The sequence below is a fragment of the Polyodon spathula genome, chromosome 5 (genome assembly GCF_017654505.1).
Source record: "Polyodon spathula isolate WHYD16114869_AA chromosome 5, ASM1765450v1, whole genome shotgun sequence".
NCBI classification, from domain to species: Eukaryota; Metazoa; Chordata; class Actinopteri; order Acipenseriformes; family Polyodontidae; genus Polyodon; species Polyodon spathula.
Genome location: NC_054538.1, coordinates 22761688 through 22782547, shown reverse-complemented (window position 1 = coordinate 22782547; position 20860 = coordinate 22761688). Strand labels below are relative to the sequence as shown.

The 20860-nt window shown below is 35.7% G+C and overlaps 1 protein-coding gene across 3 annotated transcripts in view; it reads left to right on the top strand.

Annotated features, from left to right (window-relative positions):
- Positions 1–18520, top strand: part of LOC121315738 (adhesion G protein-coupled receptor B3-like) — a 213302-nt gene extending 194782 nt beyond the window's left edge. For 2 of the 3 annotated variants that reach the window (XM_041250105.1, XM_041250103.1), the window contains 8 exons: positions 7045–7140; positions 8242–8281; positions 11406–11417; positions 12032–12666; positions 12840–12875; positions 16355–16459; positions 17339–17389; positions 17754–18520. In XM_041250105.1, the coding sequence (XP_041106039.1) occupies positions 7045–7140; positions 8242–8281; positions 11406–11417; positions 12032–12666; positions 12840–12875; positions 16355–16459; positions 17339–17389; positions 17754–17942 (1164 nt within the window). In that variant the 3' untranslated portion in view covers positions 17943–18520. The remainder of the gene's footprint in view (positions 1–7044; positions 7141–8241; positions 8282–11405; positions 11418–12031; positions 12667–12839; positions 12876–16354; positions 16460–17338; positions 17390–17753) is intronic. The other variant, XM_041250104.1, reaches the window with a different exon arrangement.
- The last annotated feature ends 2340 nt before the right edge of the window (positions 18521–20860 follow it).

Here is a 20860-nt window from a genome sequence, read left to right as displayed (position 1 = left end):
TGGTGTTTCTGTTGCCAGGCTGTTTGTAAAGGCAACATGAGATGCCGTTTTGTAAATCTGTAGATTCCAAGATTCATTCAATTGTTGTACAAAGGGGTAACCTTAGTAACAGTATCCCATGGTGCATGGTACCAATCACACTATCCTCTTTCTCTTGGTCTACTATTGCTACACTGTTTCTCTACAGCACCTACTGTATATGTCCACTTTACATACAGTATAAGAATTTAGAAAACGCTGCACTTTTTGTGTTGTGCTGGACAGTTAAGTTCGGTAGCGGCTCTTGACTTTAATAAGTGAGGAGGCTAAACAACAAAACCTTAAGGTAAAAGTGTTTGTGTCTATAGGTGGTGGGTGGGGTGGGGTGGGGTGGGGGATTAATTCAAGCAGGGGGAAATTACAGGTGTAAGTTGATGTTAGTTTATGTGTACTCTTCATAGGAGCAGGCCAGGTTCATGAAGTGTATAAACAATGTCCAAACAAGATTTCTCTGTTCAATATTCTTTATTTCCTTGGCACAGGTTTGTTACTTTTGGTCACAGCATTAGAATACAAAGCTCAAGACACTTGCTGAAAATACCCCATGGTACCGTTCTCCCTCCCCAGTTCAAAACAGTTCAGCAGCCATGTCACCTGGAAAGATGTTCCAGTTAAAGCTACAGTAGCATTAGCTGTGCAATACAAACATAACCAACTATTTTTTTCCTGTATTAGTTCTAACAACGAATAAAAATAATAAAATAATCTGAACAGTGCAAATACTGTAACCTGGCCAAAACAATAGAAAATACATTTCAACATTACATAGGTATTATTGCAGAGGGAACATTACTCATTAATGCACAGAGCAACTACTTCTAGGCAGTTTTTTCAGTGAGCCACAGTATTTTCCCTCAGGCATTATTGGAGCATGGTTATTAACAACCGGAAATTAATGGTGGAAGTTTTAGTTTCTCTTAAAAACTTGGGGGGGGGGGGGGGGGGGGGGGGGGGGGGGGGGGGGGGGGGGTTGTTCAATCATCCGACCCCAATCTTAGACTATATATATATATACACACACACACACACACACACACACACACACACACACACACAGTGGCTTGCAAAAGTATTCATACCCCTGACCAATTCTCTCATATTACCGAATTACAAATGGTACATTGAAATTTCATTCTGTTTGATATTTTGTTTTTAAACACTGAAACCCAGAATCAATTATTGTAAGTTGTATGTTGGGAAATATTTTTAAGAAAAATAAAAGACTGAAATTAGACTGAAAAAGTATTCAACCCCTGTGCTGTGGAAGCTCCCAGTTTGCACCGATGAAAGAATTTGCCCTAACGAGGACACAATTACCTTACCATTGGCCTCCACCTGTGAACCATTAAAGATGCTGTCACATTTTCTGGATAAAAAACTCACTGTTGAAGGATCGTTGGTAAGGCTGTGAATCTGAAGGTAAATGAAGACCAAAGAGCATTCTACAGAAGTTAGAGATAAAGTAATACAAATGCATAGATTAGGGAAAGGGTACAAAATAATATCCAAGTGTTTGGATATCCCAGTGAGCACAGTTTGATCAATAATCAGGAAGTGGAAGCTGCGTCACACCACCCAGGCACTGCCAAGAAAAGGCCGTCCCTCAAAACTCAACGCTCAAACAAGAAGGAGACTTGTGAGAGAAGCCATAGAGAGGACAACAATCACTTTGAAGGAGCTACAGAGTTCAGTGGCTGGGAGTGGAGTAATGGTGCACCAGTCAACCATATCAACAGCTCTGCATAACACTGGCCTGTATGAAAGCATGTCTGGAGTTTGCCAGAAAGCATGAGAGTGACCCAGCTGCGATGTGGGAAATGGTTTTGTGGTCAGATGAGACCAAGATAGAGCTTTTTGGCCAAAACTCAAAGCGCTATGTGTGGCGCAAACCTAACACTGCCCATGCCTCAAGACACACCATCCCTACAGTAAAGTATGGTGGTGCAGCATCATGCTGTGGGGATGCTTCTCATTAGCAGGGACTGGGCATCTTGTTACAATTGAAGAAAGAATGGATGGAGCAAAATACAGGACAATACTGCAAGAGAATTTGCTTCAGTCCGCTAAAAAACTGAAGATTGGGAGGAAATTCACCTTTCAGCAGGACAAGGATCCCAAGCACAAGGTCAAAGCAACATTGGAGTGGCTCAAGAACAAAAAGGTGAATGTCCTACAGTGGCCCAGTCAAAGTCTTGATCTCAGTCCTATTGAGAATCTGTGGCACTATTTGAAAATTGCAGTCCATATATATTTTCCAGATATATTTTACCAGGGCTATTGTTGCCTTATGTAGTGTCTCCCAGCTCAGGCGTGGAAGACTATAACTCCTTAGAGTTGCAATAGACCTCTTGTTGGCCTCTCTGACTAGTGCCCTTCTCGCCCGGATACTCAGTTTTTGAGGACGGCCTGTTCTAGACAGATTCACAGTTGTGCCATATTCTCGCCATGTCTTAATAATGGACTTTACTGTGCTCCAGGGGATATCCAATGCCTTGGAAATATTTTTATATCCTACCTGATTGGGGCTTTTGAAGAACCTTATTCTGGATTTGCTTTCCATGTTCCTATGTGTTCATGCTGTATTTTTTGTTAGGAAACTTACCAACTGTGGGACCTTCCAGAGACAGGTGTATTTAACCTGAAATCATGTGAAACACCTTAAGTGCACACTGGTGAACTCCATTCAACTAATTATGTGACTTCTAAAGGCAGTTGGTTGCACCAGAGCTTATTTAGATGTGTCATAGCAAAAGGGGGGGGGGGGGGGGGGAATAATTATGCAATTAGTTATTTTATGTTTTATATTTGTAATTCATTTAGAACAATTGTAGATTTTATTTTTCACTTTGACATTATGGACTTATTTTGTGTTGATCAGTGGCAAAAACTCCTAATTAAATCCATTTTCATTCCATGTTGTAACACAATAAAATATGGAAAAGTCCAAGGTGGGTAAATACTTTTGAGACCCACTGTGTGTGTGTGTGTGTATATATATATATATATATATATATATATATATATATATATATATATATATATATATATATATATATATATATATATACGGTTAACGTGACTTGTGGATAACTCACACCGTCGCTTAATTCGACGGACTGTCTTGGTCCCAAATCTGCTCCATATAAAATATATGCATCCTGCCTCTTTTTAAATTGTTTTATTTGACACCATGCTTTACTCATAACTCAGTACTCATTATCAGTACAGAAGGGACAAGAACTATTAAAAAAAAGACTAGTGGATAACTCAACACTGTCCGTCGTTTTATGTGACTGACCTTCATTCATTCGCAACTACCAAGAGCAGCTGGTTACAATGTCAGTTCATAATGAGTAAGAAGCAATAAATTTGTTCTCGTTTAATTGGCTTTAAAGCTCAGGTTATTTGAGATAACAGGCTTGAAAGCAGAACTTTTAAAACACGTGTTTTTGCATGCAAAACAATCAACTGTTTGATTTCAGTGTGAGACTAAGTTGTTTATTATTGTTTTTTTGTTCACCGCGTTAATTCTGTATAATGTACATTTGTCAACTTTTGCTATTTAAGCTGTCAAATTAGACAGTGCAAGCCATTAACTAAAAGTATAGTCAACATTTTGTGTTTGGATTGTATTCATAAAAATAACGCTGTAGTTATTTTATTAATTGTTATTTCAATCGAACTATACAAGTTGTACTGAGTTTATACAGTACTGTATACTGTAATTGATTCATTCACTGCAGTTCATTCAACATTCTTCATAAGGACATTAAACTAAAAATATATACTGTAGTACTGTAAACATGCAAGTTCTGTTGCTTATATATATGTTAATGCCATGTCTCATATGCACCCGTGATTAACTCGACACCTTGGATAAGTCAACACTCACAGAAAATGTGAACAAAAATACAGATCAAACAATCATGACATTTTCAATATGAAACTTGACAGACTGTGAAAATGAAAACATTACAATTGGGGATGACCTCCCTGAGCATTAACACAATCCTGGCAATTTTGATGCATACATCTGATCATCCTCTGGATAGACTGCTGTGGGATGTTCCGCCAGTCTTCCTGTGCAGCTGCAGCCAGCTGGCGAAGGTTGGCTGGTCGCGTTTGTCTCCTATGGATGGCACTGGCAATTTGCTCCCGCAGATGTTCTATTGGACTCAGGTTGGGAGAAGAAGCTTGCCAGACTTTGTTTTCTTGAAGTCGTGCAATTGTAATCCTAGCATTGTGTGGTCTTGCATTGTCCTGCTGGAAAATCGACACTTCTGGATTGGCTTGCAGGAATGGAAGAACTGTTACCTCAAGGACTTTGTTAATGTATCACTGAGCAGTAAGGTTGCCCTTGATCTGCACCAAAGGCGTTCTTGTGTTAAAGGAGATTCCTCCCCACATCATCACACTTCCACCACCCAACCGGTTGGCTTAAACAAAGCAAAACAGTCAGCATAATGATCCTAGACCGGTGTGGTGACCCTCCAAGATGTGGCCTGCCCCTCACAGAGATGATTTCCTGGTCCCTCTGAATTAGTCTGCTGATTATTGAAGTAGAACATTGACTCTAATAAACTTAACTGTTACACACTGCCAACGTATGTTTAAAATCTAACATTAATATAGCATTTAGATTTCAAGACCACGCCACAGTAACATACTATGCATAAAATATGTTCTAAGCAAAGTTGGTAAACCAGGTTAAAGTCAGACAAAAATTAAGCACATCCTACCAACTTAATTTGTTAAAATTAATAAATGGCCAACAAAATAATTAGATACTGTTCTGTACATACGAAACTTATCTATTTAATATAAAAGAAGCAATAAAGACAAACTTTAGTTTTTGAAGCAAGGCACATTACTCAGAAGGATCTTGATGGAAAATCTCCTCCTGAAAATAATAAAAAAAAAAAAAAAACAGAAACAGTAATTTAATTATAATTAAAACCATTTATGTGATTGTGCGTACCTTCCGAGTTGATCTAAAGATGTATAACGAGAAGACACAGACAGAGGATTCCCCTCTTCTTTATTTCTTTGGTGGATAAGTAGTATGTTTCTGTTAAAAAGCAGTTTTATGCACACACACACTCACCTGTCCCAGAAGTTGAAGTTTAACTTCACAACTGACATGGACTCTTAACTTGCTGTGATGCTTTATAGCCGGATCCTGATTTTTTAAATCAATAAAGCCACACTTTGACCATGCAAGCTCAGAGTTACTGAAAAGTAAACAAGACCAACAATAAAGAGGATTATTTGCTACACCTCTGGTCAGCCAATTCACTTCGTCATACCAACCACTATAAAATGATGTGTTCTTATTAGAAATCTATATATTGTGTTTCTTACTGCTAAATTGAAACAAAACCGTGCAATTTAAGTCAACACTCTTAAATTAACATATACTCAGTGCATTACAGTATTGCTTCAAGGGGCAGTGAGGGTGTGTGTGGTTCCTTCAATTAAAACACTGTTCCCTGGCTTTCTGAAATTAAAACAAATTCAACTTGATGATGTAGACAAGACGGACAGGATATAAACTGGTTTAATATGCAGCAGTAAGCTGTGTATATATATATATAAGCAAATGCATTTCAATATTATTTGTAAGTACTTTTTATTATACACAATAAAACATTGCATGTTTCAAAAGGTACTTTGTAATTTGATAAGAAATGAAATACAGTAATATAGTATACACAGCACATAAAGCAAGCAACTGAATATAACAAAAAAAGGTGTGGACTCATTTGATATTGTTTGTAGAAATTTGTAGAAAAACTCTGCCCGTCTGTTTTTCTCTCCAGCAAAATGGTCGATAACAGCATCATACTAGTGTGGATTTTTAATCTAGAGCCTAAACAATCCCCTCCATCGCAATAAGAGCAAGGCGTGTGGTAGTCCTTGAATATGTTTTGATTTGCTTTAGGCAAGAAAAGCTCTGTTCACAACTGCTGATGATGCATTAATGGTTGCTACAAGACACATCAGACGGTAAAGCTGGCACATGTTTAACCTGAAGTATTTAAGAGAGAGCAAATAGCCCCATTACCAGAATGCAATGAGCTCACTTTTCAAGTGCTCAGAAACGGTTGTACTTGTTTAATGATTCTAGAGCCTCGATGGGAAACTCATTGTTCATTTAGACAAATTTTGATTGCTCAAGAAGTTGCTCCACAGTTGCTCCAACATATTGTCCAGAATGCTGTAGTAGAGGCTACAATACTTCGTGTAAGATCAGCTTGTGCACCCTCTAATTATCCCCCTTTCTTCCCACTCTATAGCTCTTTGTAGGATGCTCTATAAAGTCAGCAGCTTCATTAAATAACATTTGGAAAGTTTTTTTTTTTTTTTTTATTCTTATTTTTTCCTCACTTCAAAATGAGGAAACTAGCATATGAATTAAAAAAAAACTACATCATTTTTGACGGCAGCCATCGTTGCCACAACTACATACTGTATATGGATTTCGAAAGACAGTAGCCATGCCTGACCCATACCCTGCCTAGCAACAGACATGTCAAGATTAAGTCTAATTATCAGTGATGGAGGCTAGCTGTAAACTTGCATCGTGTAGCCAATAAAAATACAATAAAATACAGAGGGTGATTGAATACACACAGAATCCCACCCATTTTCAGGCTACAGAAAACAAAGATTGGGTGGGATTCAGTCATACTAGCTAATAGCAATACAGTCAACCTTGGAAAGCATGATGTAAGGTTCGAAAATGTATGTACAGGCTCTAGAGGCTAAATGAAACCCATCCGTGATACACAGCTATCACAGATCAGTATGGTTATTGCACTGCGATCATTTTTAACTAAAATACTTTTTCTACTTTTACAAAATTACATGTGGGTTTAGCCTCTTATGACGACCTGCCACTGATTAAGTTATTGTCACAGGGAGAGTTTAATACTTACGTTTATCGCTTTCAATTTCTCATGCACAACTATGTTCAAGTAACAAATATATGTATTTGTATTATAGGTCCAAGATGCATTCAGATGCAGACTAAGGAACTGTCAAGATCCAATCAATGCTGATACAGCTGGTACTTTTCCAAATGGGCATGCACAGATCATGGTTAGCCTTACCTTTATATATTTTATTCACAGTGCACTTAAAAGAAAAATAATTGCAACCAGTTCAAGTTCATTTTCCAAAACCAAACAGGATATATATATATATATATATATATATATATATATATATATATATATATATATATATACACACACACACTGTATTTTAAAGAAAGGTTCAGGAAATTACTTTATTCGTAGAAACTTCACATCCTTGTATTTGAGAAACATTAGCAGCAGAGTATGTTATGAAGAATATAAGCTTGTAACTCCATTACCTTAAAATCACCCAGAAATGAACAGATCACAAAAGGTGTTTGTGCTATTTAAATGATTCTACATTTAGATGATGTAGCATCTACAGGTTGTAGATTTGACCACAGAGTAGGTACATTAAGAAACATTTCCTAATCCTAATCTTATTTTTGTCATATTTTAAACAAGTCAACAGGACAGCGGGGGTAATGTTCAGACTAATGAACAAACACGTTTCTTACAGGTGTTCTCGTGACCTTGTATTTGTGACCTTGAACTTGAATTTGTGTTGTCCTCTTTGCTTAATTTAGTGTGATGTTTTGTTTAATCAGAAGCGATTCCTTTACATGAAGAATTGCTACCGTGGGGTTTATCTTCTTCATACCCCATTCTGGGTGACCTGTAATTAAAGACTGTTTACAAACAAACTGCTTAACAAATTGTTCCAATTTAGACATTTTTCAGCTGGAGTGAAAAATGTAATTTCCTTTAAATTATTCATCATGTTCGTCACTTGCTTTTTTATCTTGTATCCTGGATTACTAAAATCTTGTAATGTTTTTTAAGTTACGTCTGAAATGAGATGTCAGTCTCTTAATTCCATGTTAACACACTCACACATTGTCACTGTGACCTGTTAATAATATTATAATTTTGCAAGATTTGCATACATTCATAATAACATTATATAATCACTAGGTAAATGTCAAACTCACCACTGTGTTTTAAACACATTCAGCAATTGTAGCTTAAAGTACCAACCACAATTCTTAAGAATTTTAATTACAATGTAAAAAAAAGAAAAATTAACCAGCAAAAGTGTAATCTATCTATTGTTTCTCAACAGACAGACTTTGAAAAAGATGTGGACATTGCTTGTCGATCAGGTAAGGCACACATGGTTTACTTTACCAAATTAGGTGCTAATTAACATAGATTTCAAATACTTGGCAGCCATTAAGATTGGTTTAGTTTTTAACCAAAAGGTTGACATTGTGCAACCTCTTGAATTATAAATACTTGAAGTTTTCAGTAACAAAAAAATATTAAATTGAATAGTTCGTACAAACCTGTAGCAACTAGCACTCTGCAAACAAATCAAGTATATTTATTTATGTATGTATTTATTTATACTCATATTGGTCTCTTAACCACCCTTGCCAAATCGAATCCATATCCATCAGCTTGCAAGGGGACAGAAGGGCAATCGTAATTATTTGCAACATTAGAGAAGAACAACAGTCATAACATGTTCCATTGATGATAACAGAATCATACTGAATGGACCAATACGCGCTGTTAAGCAACTGTAGCATTATGCTACATTATCAGGACTACTGTGATTTTTTTTTTTTTTTGTGTGATCCCTTTTTAAAGTCCATTATTATTCATAATAAAAAAACAATTGCACAGCATTATATCAATCCAAAGCATCTGCTTAAGCTGACTTTGATATCATATGAGATATATATATATATATATATATATATATATATATATATATATATATATATATATATATATATATATATGGGTATCTTGCTGTTTGTTTAAAAATGATGTTTGCTGTGTATCAAAGCTGGAACAGAACAAACACGTTGACTGCAGTTTCAATGCTCTGGGAATTACACATGAATTACATGCCTTAAGTAAAGTGAATTAGATCGAATCTCAAGTATATAGATTTGTTTTTGAGAAAGGCCTGTTCTAAACCGTCAAGGTCAAACATGTCGGTTGACTGTTAGAAACCAAAGAGGTTTATTTTAACAGCATGCTGTTTTTAATTAACAGAATCAACAATGAATGTAAACTGCAAAACAAAGTATTGGTTGAGTTAAAATGTGAAACACCACATAGCAATTACTGTCGATTTGTTCTGCTATTTTTGTGATACACATTATTGTTGCCATGGTGATGAAGTAATCAAGCAGGGTTTCTTGCACCCTGTGGTCGGCTGACACCATGCCTTAAAGGGTACTTCAGCCCTACATGAAAAATAAAACCTAAGCTATCCCACCTTGCTGTTCTGAATGTATTTGATCATTGTATAACAATCTGTATGCGTCCAAACATTTGCATAATGCTCACTGCCAATGTCCAAAATCACCCTTCTGGAGTATTTTTTCTGAGCCAAAAAACTTGACTTCCACGTGTACTGCCAGATGTACCGGTCATGCCCAATGGAGCGCTGTGTAAGCTATATTACCTCAGTGTGGAAACACACTAGTCTGTGTGACAAACATGGTCCATCTATTTTTCCATAAAGAAGGAACTTGTACTTGCTTTCGTTGTGTGTATTTCACAAAGTACGTGTTTCCTTTGCATGTTGTATTTTGATGTATTATTATGATTAATATTGCATTCAATAAAAAAAATAAATAAATTAAAAACATCTGTGCTGTGGTTGCAGGAAAAGGAAACCAAGACAGAGTTGTTCTCATTTCCAACTAATGAAGGGACCTGCCCACAATTATAGCAGCACTGTTATTACAATGTATGTCCCCACAGTCTTCGATATAGCTCCAGCTGATTCAGAATGTTTGCAAAATGGACACATATCAAATAAACTAGCAAATGAGATTCAGAAACGATGGATTTCCTTTCGTAATTAGGTCTTTAAGGATGATCCGACTTAAAAAAATAAATATTGCATTTTTTCATCCTTCATATTTGATTTTTATTTGTATTTCCTGACACAACACATGCACAATCGTCTACACACCGTTGAGTGGGAAAGTCGAATTCGGCCACAAATTCCATCTCCCTGTCAATTTCTTAACAATCTGATGTTGAAATATTGTCTGACATTATTGACATTTGTGGCGGAATTCGACTTTCCCACTCAGGGGTGTGTAGATGATTCTGCATTTGTTGTGTCAAGAAACGCAATGAAAACCTAATAAAAAGGATGAACAAATGCAATATATATATATATATATATATATATATATATATATATATATATATATATATATATATATATATATATTTTTTTTTTTTTTTTTTTTAGGTCGGATCATCCTCAAAATCCTCATTCCGAAAGCAAATCCATCGTTTCCGAATCTCGTTTGCTAGTTTATTTGATACGTGTCCATTCTGCAAACATTCTGAGTCAGCTGAAGCAATATCTAAGACTGTGGGGGTGTATATTGTAATAACACAGTGGTGCTGTAATTGTGGGTAGGTCCCTTCATTTGTTGGAAATGAGAAAAACTCCATCTTGGGTTTTATTTTCCACGCAACCATTTACATAGCACAGATGTTTTTTTATTTAATTTTTTTTTTTTTTATTGACAGCAACATTAATCATAATAATACATCAAAATACAACATGCGAAAGAAACATGTACTGTGTGAAAGATATCTAATACACACAACGAAAGCAGTTACAAGTTCCTTCCTTATGGGAAAATTACATAGACCATGTTTGTCACACAGACTAGTGTGTTTCCACACTGAGGTAATATAGCTTACACAGCGCTTCATTGGGCATGAGCCGGTACGTTTCAGAGCATATGTGAGGGTACTTGCGGAAGTCATGTTTTTTGGCTCAGAAGAGATGCTCGAGAACAGTGATTTTGGACATAAGTGTAGCATTATAAAGATGTTTGGGTCATACAGATTATTATACAATGACCAAATTCATTCGGAACAGCAAGGTGGGATAGTTTGGGTGGGATGTTTTATTTTTCATGTAGTACTGATGTACCCTTTAACAGTGTTAACAATGGTAAATTGATTGTACTGAACTACAGTATGTTCCCCTCCTTCGGTTCAAAGGAAACTGCACTAAACCATTGCTTGTGAACTTGAAAGCATTTATAACCCAATGTACATCTGGAGCCTTGTTTCTCCATGCATTTGAAATTGAATACAGTGATGGTATCGAGCTAATTTGATTGTGTACAAATGTATCTTAATCAAAAATATATCTTTTTAGTATTTTCTCCTACTTCACTTTATTTACAGAAACTATTTGCTAATTATGTACACATTATTTTGCATTTCCAGGTATTCCAGGCTGTGAGTATAAATCAACTTGCATACTGCGAAATAACTCCAGAGTCAATTATAGCTGATTATGAAAGTTAAGAGACCAAGAAAAGATGCATGGTTTTTTATGTGCAATTTCCTTTAAAACTGAGTGATTTTGATACTAAGTGCTAATGTTTTTTAAATATTCATTAACTTTGTAATTACCCAGATACATTGCTATGTCTGGGTTACTGGAGCTTGTCTGTAATATCTTGTCCTGTGTTGTGTAGAAACTGCCCTAGCATTAACTAACAAATAATTATGCCCCAGTGCATTTCTGCTTGGCTTACTGAACATGAAAATTAAAGAGTGCGGTACACCCTGTGTTTATGTAAGGATGCAAGCAATATGTAAAGTTAGTCAAAAAGTTGTTATAAGTATAGAATACCTCACTGGGAGGGCACTGATTTCTACAGATTTATTTACCATCCACTGTAGTAATTACTCTGGAAATACACTTTTATAATAAAAAGCTAGTTAACAGGGTCCAGAATGATCTTAATACTAACACCCTATAGATTTGTATTACTCCTGTTAGGGTTTCCATTCAAGGATGATGTATTGGCCTCTTATAAAGATGAATATTATCTTTCATTTGTCAGTTCTTCACAAAGATCTGGGACCGTGCAGGGCTGCCACAATAACAGGAACACTCTCCAGGATTTCTCTGAATGATGATGAAGATGAAAAGGGTCCAGAAGGCATGAGCTATTCAAACTTGCCAGGAAGCTTCATCTCCAAAGTTCTCATCCAGCAACCATCAGGACTTCATATGCCCATTGGTATGAACGAACGGACTGACCAGTGCATCAACGACAGCAGCAGCGATTTGAGGCGAACTGTTTATCTATGTACTGATGATAACCTGAGGGCAGGAGACGCAGAACTGATGCATCCACAAAGCCAGATGATGGAGAGTGACTACATTGTGATGCCAAGAGGCTCAGCAAATGCTCAGTCTCTGATGAAAGATGAAAGCAAATTAAATATTGGCATGGATACCTTACCACACGAAAGGTTAATGCATTATAAAGTGAATCCCGAATTCAATATGAATGCTCCTGTAGTGGATCATATTAACATGAATTTAAATCAGCAATTTGCTGCACAGGAACAAATGCAAAACATACCGTTTGAACCGCGAACAGCAGTAAAAAACTTTCTTGCAGAAATGGAAGAAAGTGCAGGCTTATCAAGAAGCGAAACCGGATCTACAATATCTATGAGCTCCTTGGAGGTGAGTACACATTTTTGTTTTTTAGCATCTACGAATGTGACTTTCAATTTGATTTACTGGAACTCAATGCTGTTTCAATGTGTCCTTAATTAATTCAACACTTGTTGATATATTTGTTGTCGTTCTTTTCTTGTATTGAGCATAATTACATTTCTTTTCATTATTTTTAATAGAGAAGAAAGTCACGCTATTCTGACTTGGACTTTGAAGTGAGTATGATCATTATGGTGACATCTTCAATTTTCACAAATTTTTCACAAATATTGAAGTTTAACGTTTTCATGTTTCATTGACTTTGATTTCCTGCAAACCACAATATAAAATATTGGAAACTCCAGCAAGGGTTGCTTTTGTTGCCATTAACAATATGTCATGTAGCTACTGAGGCTGTCAAGTGATTAAAAAAATTAATTGCGATTAATCTGCAGATTAAAAATGTTAATTGCAGTTAATCTTGGTTTTAATTGTATATTTAATTGATACAATTACTGCATCCGGCTCATTCAAGTTTGCTTTATTACTGAAGCTATCATTATTATCTCCCTTCGCTATACGGCGGGTTCATATATATCGAGGTCCCAGAGTTGGCTACCATTTTTAAAGTCTAACTGCGCATGCCTTAGCTACAATATACATAGGCATTTTCACTTAATTACTGTTCATTTTATTTCGTCACATCACAGACAAAAATATACAAAACAATTAAAGATAAAGCATTAATATCATACTGTTATCGTATACACACGCATTGCACAATAACACAAAGCAAATTAAATATCTACTTGCTGAAGCAGTTTTTATTTTAGCCAACAAGGTGTTCACTTGTGGCAGCAATGCACTAGCAAAAGTCACAGGGCAGTGACGTCAGCTCCCTAGCAACAAGCCTCCTATGTTGAGAATGGATTCTTTCAATGCAGCAGGTTTGTGCATTTGAGAAACGAGAGGAAGACTCATGAAATTAATTGGGGGCTTCCGAGTCGAGCATCCAGTAAAGGCGATCCACGTGGTGTGCAGGATGTGCTCTATAACCTGTGGATCACAGGTTTTGAGTCCATGTCACAGCCAACCGTGACCGGGAGTTCCTAGGGGATGGCGTACAATTGGTCAAGCGCTGCCCAGGTAGGGAGGGCTTAGGTCGGCAGGGGAATTAAAGTCTCACTGCGCATCAGCGACCCTTGTGGCGAGCGGTGAGTCGAGGATACAGATAATAATTGGGGAGCAAACCGGGGTAAAAAATTGGAGACGACTAAATTTTAAAAAAATAAAAGAAATTAATTGGAGTCTTAAGTTGATGAGAAGGAATTACCCTCTGCAGTACAAATTAAAACTATGTTCTGCATTTCATACGAAAAATGAGAAAAAGAAGGTTGCGTAGAGGATTTATATTGGACCCTAATGCCCCCAATAAAATGAGGGAGTGGTTGTACAGTATTTGTTAGCCTGTTTGTTTCTCTTGCTATATCACAGCCCTTGATATACAGTGTAGCAAATTTATATTGAACCCCGACACCTACGATATATATCGAGTGGGTGGTGTATTATTATTATTATTATTATTATTATTATTATTATTATTATTATTATTATTATATTAGCGTATTTTATTGATATTATTACTCACCCTTCTGTGATACTGGAACTCACTTTGACAATAGAAACAAGTAACTCTCTATCCAATGAACCGTCAGAAAGTTTGAAAAAAATAAACAGACCATTCACAAGTCCTTCAGTTTGAGTGCTTTGCTATATTAATGTGGTTCTGTGACTAATTTCATATTCAAACGATGACTACACTCATTCAATCCTGGCATGCACTAAAATGGTGCCACAAGAAATTAATTACGGGATGCTAAGAGGGACAAGGCAAGAGTGCGATTAACGTGTGTTAAAAAAAAAATGTATCTCCCAAAAAATCAACGCATTAATCGCAGAAGTTAAGTGATTGACAGCCCTAGTAGCTACACATTCTCCATGCAATGAGGCCTTTCTGTATTTTTTTGTCAGGGGTAATATATCCCATCCAGAAAGTCTGAAAGTCAAAGATCAGTGGCAGTACACCTCATTGACCACTTTTGGCAAGTGCATAAAGTATTCTGAAAGGGATCATTTATCTATGAAGATTAAAAAATAAACATCCTTAAAGTTCCACCTTTAGGATTTCCACTCTATGCCAAAGATTGATGATTTTATTGGGAAGCAACAGTGATATGTTTTCTGCCATTAGACAATTGTTCATTAATTTTTAGTCCATTTGTATGTGATATATGCAGCAGCAATGTCAACATAACCCAAACATAATTACGCTAACAGCCTCATTACTAATTGCTATTTAAGGAGACATCAAATATGTGCTGCTGAAAATGCCACCATTTTGTAAATTACCATCCCTACAGACAATGTACTTTAACTAGGCTTGCTACTTTTTGATATCAAGTGGTAAAGCTTCCTAAACGTAGAATTCCCAAAAAATGTGAGTTTGACTGAAATTAATTTATATATGATAAACGTCGGTAAAACCACTCACTATTTTTTTTTTCTTACCAAAAATAATCATTTAGAAATCATCTCTAGTTTGTGTAGTTTTGAATGCCTTGGGGTTGCTGTTGGTCATATAAGCGGTCCGTTAGTAATGTCGTTTCACCCTGTTCTGACAGATCTCTTTGACTGAAATAATGCTAAAATGCTCTCATTTGCCAGCTACAGTGCCAGTCATTCAAGGCGCCTACTTTGAAATTAGCGGGTTAAGGTGTATGTAGCTTTTGCTTTAGGTATACGGTGACAGTTACTAGTTTGATTTGAAAATGGGGCGCAAGAGAAAAACACTTAATGAATATTGTGCACAATAACCTGAGCGATGTATGAAGGCTCTGTGGCAGGACAAAGCAGGCCCGTTTGCCTTACCTTAAAGTGACTCAGAGTCCAGCTGTGCTGAAGCAGGAGAGGGGTGGAGCTCAATAAGTGCAAGTTAATTCTGTTCAACTATCTACTCTTTTGTTCTGAGCATATTATTTTTACTCATAAATTTATGCTATAAAGGTCTGTGTAATACACTTTTATATGCTGCCTTTACTATGGTTTATTTGAGACAGTTTTTAAATGTATAGCTCTGCTGTGACCAAACATGATTTCAATTAGAATGTTGGTAACCATGGTTTTGTTGAATGTTGAATATGATAAAGGGTTGTCGCTAAATGAGACGTTTTTCAATGGCATGAAAAGTCTGTTTTTTTTTTTTTTATTTTAAAGCATAATGGTCGATTTCACCCATTCTCTGCTTTAATTGAAAAGTAAAGATTAAAAAAAAAAAAAAAAAAAAAAACAGTAAATTCTTTCTAAAATAAACATTGATATTAATCGTCGATTTGGCAAAAAAATAAAAATAGAATAGTAGCAAGCCTAACTATAACCCCCTTTTCAAGTCATACTAAAACGGATTTTTGCTTGACTGTGAATGAAATAACTTTGAACATCAAACTTCATTCCTGATATGGATGTAACTAGTATTTCATTTTTGTAAGTCAAACCTGCCCATAACAACCACTGCAGAGAACATCTTAAGATGGTCTTCAGAAACAGGTGGAAATTTGTACAGTAGGAAGGTGGTTCTTGTTGGTTGTTTGAGTGTACTATATATAAACAATGACATTGACACTGTTAATGAAATTATTCAAATTGTTTACATTTTTAGAAAGTAATGCACACAAGAAAACGGCACATGGAGCTGTTCCAGGAACTCAATCAGAAATTTCAAACTTTAGACCGATTTCAAGATATACCAAATATGGGCAGTATGGTGAGTTACTGGAAGCTGATGAAAGTGAATTAAGACATCTTTTTCCCCGTATAATATTGGTTACTTGCATAACACAGTTATCTTGGTGATTGAAGGGATTAGTAGTGTGCCCACGAATGTATTCATTCAAAGAATTGCCTGCATACAAAATGTTACCTGGCAGGATGTAGCTTTTAAAGAGACTCCAAGAAAATGGTGCTGCAGGCAGCCTGAGAGACAGGGTTACATGGCTGTCTAGCCACATTATAAGGCAGCTTTTCAGAAACAGCTATAGTCACTAAAAATACATCAGTAAGTCATGTCACTAAGCTCCCCTTGATAGCAAAAATAAGCTTTTTTTTATTTTGTTTTAAGAGCTTACAGTAAAGATTTTGTGACATGCTTAAGTTTATATAATTGACATTTTGGATGTAAAGGGCATAACACAAGAAAAACATTACCTTCAGTTATTAATAACAAAAATCTAAGATGAACTGTATGTTTGGTTATAAGGTATAGATTTATAACATTTAAAAAGATCATTAATTGTACTACAGTTAATGCTTGGGAGACAACCTTGGGGTTTACATTATCTACTCTTTATCCATTATCTACTCTTATTCAGCATTTAAGAAGGTTGCTATCTAAGGGAGTAAACTAATAAAATACACTATGTTTTAATTTAACAGTATGGCATGTCTTCTTATATATCATAAAACAAAACTGAAGCCCTGCCACACTTTGTATGCAACTTTATTTACTGTAACGTTGAATAAATGACATATATATAGATTATATATATCTATATTATATATATATATATCTATATATATATTTATTTTTTAAAAGTATTTATTTTTTAAAAGTTTCTGACAATTTATATCATGATTCCTTTTAAAGAGTGGAAAATCGTGGACCTTATCTTCTGGGCATAGACGAGGGCACCTAAGTGTAAGTCATTTTAAAGTAATTGCTTTCATTTATTTGCAGCACTGTACCTATTCATTTAAATGTAATTTTGCTCTCGTTGCATGGTAACCACTGCAAGGGCATTTTTAACAACGCTGATAACCATGTTTTTTGTTTTATTTTAATCTTTCTTTCTAAGGTACAATGCACCATAACTATTTGTGGACACGATTAGCATCCTTAATGGACTAAGGCATATCAGAGCCCTTTCCATAAACATTTTAGATTACCTCAAGGGATTACCTCAGTGAGAATAAAAAGGGATTTAAAAAAGTGACAGACACAAAAAGGGCACCAAAGCAACACACTATTATTTCTGCTTCTCTTTTTCTGCTTCTGTTTACAGGAAAAGGCAACGCCAAACAAGAATCCATGGGATAGTTACAGTACCCCTTGTGAATATCAGAATTACGCCACAATGAATGTATTAGAGACAGATGCAAAGGATTCATTAGAAATGACACCAGCAGAATGGGAAAAGTGTATTAGCTTACCTTTAGATGTCCAAGAAGGAGATTTTCAAACAGAAGTTTAAAAGAAGAGACGTTTGCTTGCACTGACAACATGAAAGACTTTTTGCAGCCTGACATACATATCTGGACTTTATAAGTATGGCAGGGACATAATGTGCCAATAAGTAAATGTCAATGTTTTCATGTGTTCTCACTGATGTACTTAGTGAGACAACCAGGTGTACGATAATTACCATCATGTTTTTAAGTACCTGTGGAATGAGTTGGTAAGGTAATCTTTCTAGATAAAACCTCAAGCAATGGTTCATGTTGTAACAGCTTCATTGGGTTTAGTTTTTCAGAAACTTTACCCTGAAGCACAATGTATATATTTATGCAGGTTTTTAAAGTTTATAACAGTCTGTTTGGCCATTACTATACTTTTTACTTTATAAAAAAGCAAAGTTTTTTCTGTCATTTAAATGAATGTTTGTTGAGCTACATTCTTCATTGCTGTAAATGCAATATAGGTAATACACACTTTTATATGAATAATATATTTCACATCTTTATTACTGCAGGCTTCACTTGAAATCTTCAATTAGCTTTCTTGACTGCAGTGCTGTATAAAATATTTAAAATGTTGTATGGTGTAAATAAACTTTTGTCTACATATGTTTTACTTGTGCCATTTATTTTAGACACATTTAAGACCAGAGAAAGTGTAGAGAAAATGTTAACATTGAAAAAGAAATGTAAATAAAAAGAAAAGCAAATTATTTTCTTACTGCTTTGTCTGAACTCAATGCTGAGGTCAGCAGCTTTAGCTGCAATAATCCATTTGGCCTATATTACTTCTAAAAAACATATAAAGGGCCCATTTGAATTAAAACTGAAGCATTTGGGCTACTATAACAATAGAATTATTTGGCATTCTGATTTAATCTTGGTTCAACATTGTGGATTACACTCCAAAGCTATTAACTCTAAATTATCATCAGCACAATGTTTTTAGATAGTAAAAAGTTTTAATTTCTCATTTTAGAATTGTAGTTGTTGTTTTTTTGGTTTTTTTGTTTGTCAGATAAAAACTGCGCTCATGACGATTTGTGGTAAATAGCTTTGAGAATCTAGCCCATTCTGATTTGTTTATATTGTACTGTTTAAAAGTGTGAGTGCAGCCACTCAAGTATTAAGGACCAGGTAACACATGATTAATACAAGAACGATTTAAGTTGAAATGCTTAATCTATACCACAGCTAATATATTGTCTGTTTACCCAAATACTGCTTTAGGGTGGTTTGAGAGTAATCAAGAACAATCAACCTTGTTTGTTCAAATTATTTGTCATTAGCCTTGAGGCAAAGGCATTTGTGTATTCACAGTCAAGTTGTGAATTGTCAAGTTGTTCCACAGAATGGTTATATATATATATATATATATATATATATATATATATATATATATATATATATATATATATATATATATATATATATATACACCTTATGTTAAAGCCAGACTAGTACTGATACATACATTTACTGAAAGTAAAATAGCAGTAGAGTAACTTTGGAACAGAGAATTGCAGTAAGTTTGTAATAACAACCATGAATACATTTTGCTGCATGGTCGCAACTATGGAGTTCCTGCAACAGTGGAGGAGTGAAGTGGAGTGGAGTGGAGTGGAGTGGAATGGAGGAGCAGGGATGCAAAAGCAAAGCAACAAAATAGAGAACATAAGGCAAGTTCAAATACAGTGAGATGTTGTTTACTTTTCTTGAAAGGAGAAGGGTCTGTCTGTAAAATGTGAATGTTGCCCACAAGTTATGACCAAAAATGAATTATTTACTGCGGTTGTTTTTTACATCTTTAATGGAATTACTATTTGCAGACATTAACTTATCTATTGCCACATGGTGATGAGTAATGGACTGTGAGGGAGAAACCTTGATTTAGAATACTTTTACTGTACTGCAGAAATCATTGAACATTATATATGAGTTACCTTGGAATGAGTGGGAGGGTTGCAGTACAGATTTTCCTATAGCAGCTTATAGCTATAAGCTGCTGAAGCAATATGACTCACATGTTCATGATAATAGCTGCATCCAGATAGGATATACTGGTATATTTTCTTGAGTGGTATCTAGGGAGTAACACCTACATTAAATTGCATTGTCAACTCGTCTGAACAGGATACTAACTGGTTGAAAAACATTATAAATCATGTCTGCAGCCTATTTGTTGCTCTAAGAAAATCCCAGACTTCGGTGTGCTTGTGTGGACTGTACATGAAGAGATGGGAGATGTCTTGGAACATGATCCAGAAGAGTGAGAAGACCCCACAGTTTTGTTTACAATCTGATGTTCATCTTGCCAGTGCTTCTTGCAGTATGATCTCCCCTTTTACAGTACCAGCCCAATTAACCCAATCTCCTGCCATTTACGAACAGCTAATCTACATTGACAAGTACGTATTCTTTACTGCGAATTACTGGGGAGTGAATTTTCTTAACCTCTCACTCGCGTCCAGGAGTCCCTTGATATACAGATACTGTACATTCTAACCAATTTAGAGTTATACTGACTGGATAAAAATAAACACAACAGACACAAGTAGCCTAAATCGCTAAAACTAAGGATACGATTTAAAAAAGGGCCTATAGAGTGTGAAGCTGCCACCACCTTTGATAAACTGGGACGGTCCGGATAAATAACCCAGGAAGCAGGATATTATATAATTACGTGGCAAAGTCCATAATGAACCTCCTATAATAAGATGCCAACCCAACAAAACTCACCTCGGTTTTGTTCCTGGGTACAGGCCACGCCCTTACTTTGTCCACCTTCTTAGGGTCCGCTGCAATTCCATTATTTTATCACTGACTGGTGACCTTTGACTGACCTTTGATAAACCGGGACGGTCCGGATAAATAACCCAGGAAGCAGGATATTATATAATTACGGTAGTTAGGAAACAGAGTGAGGCACCAGGAA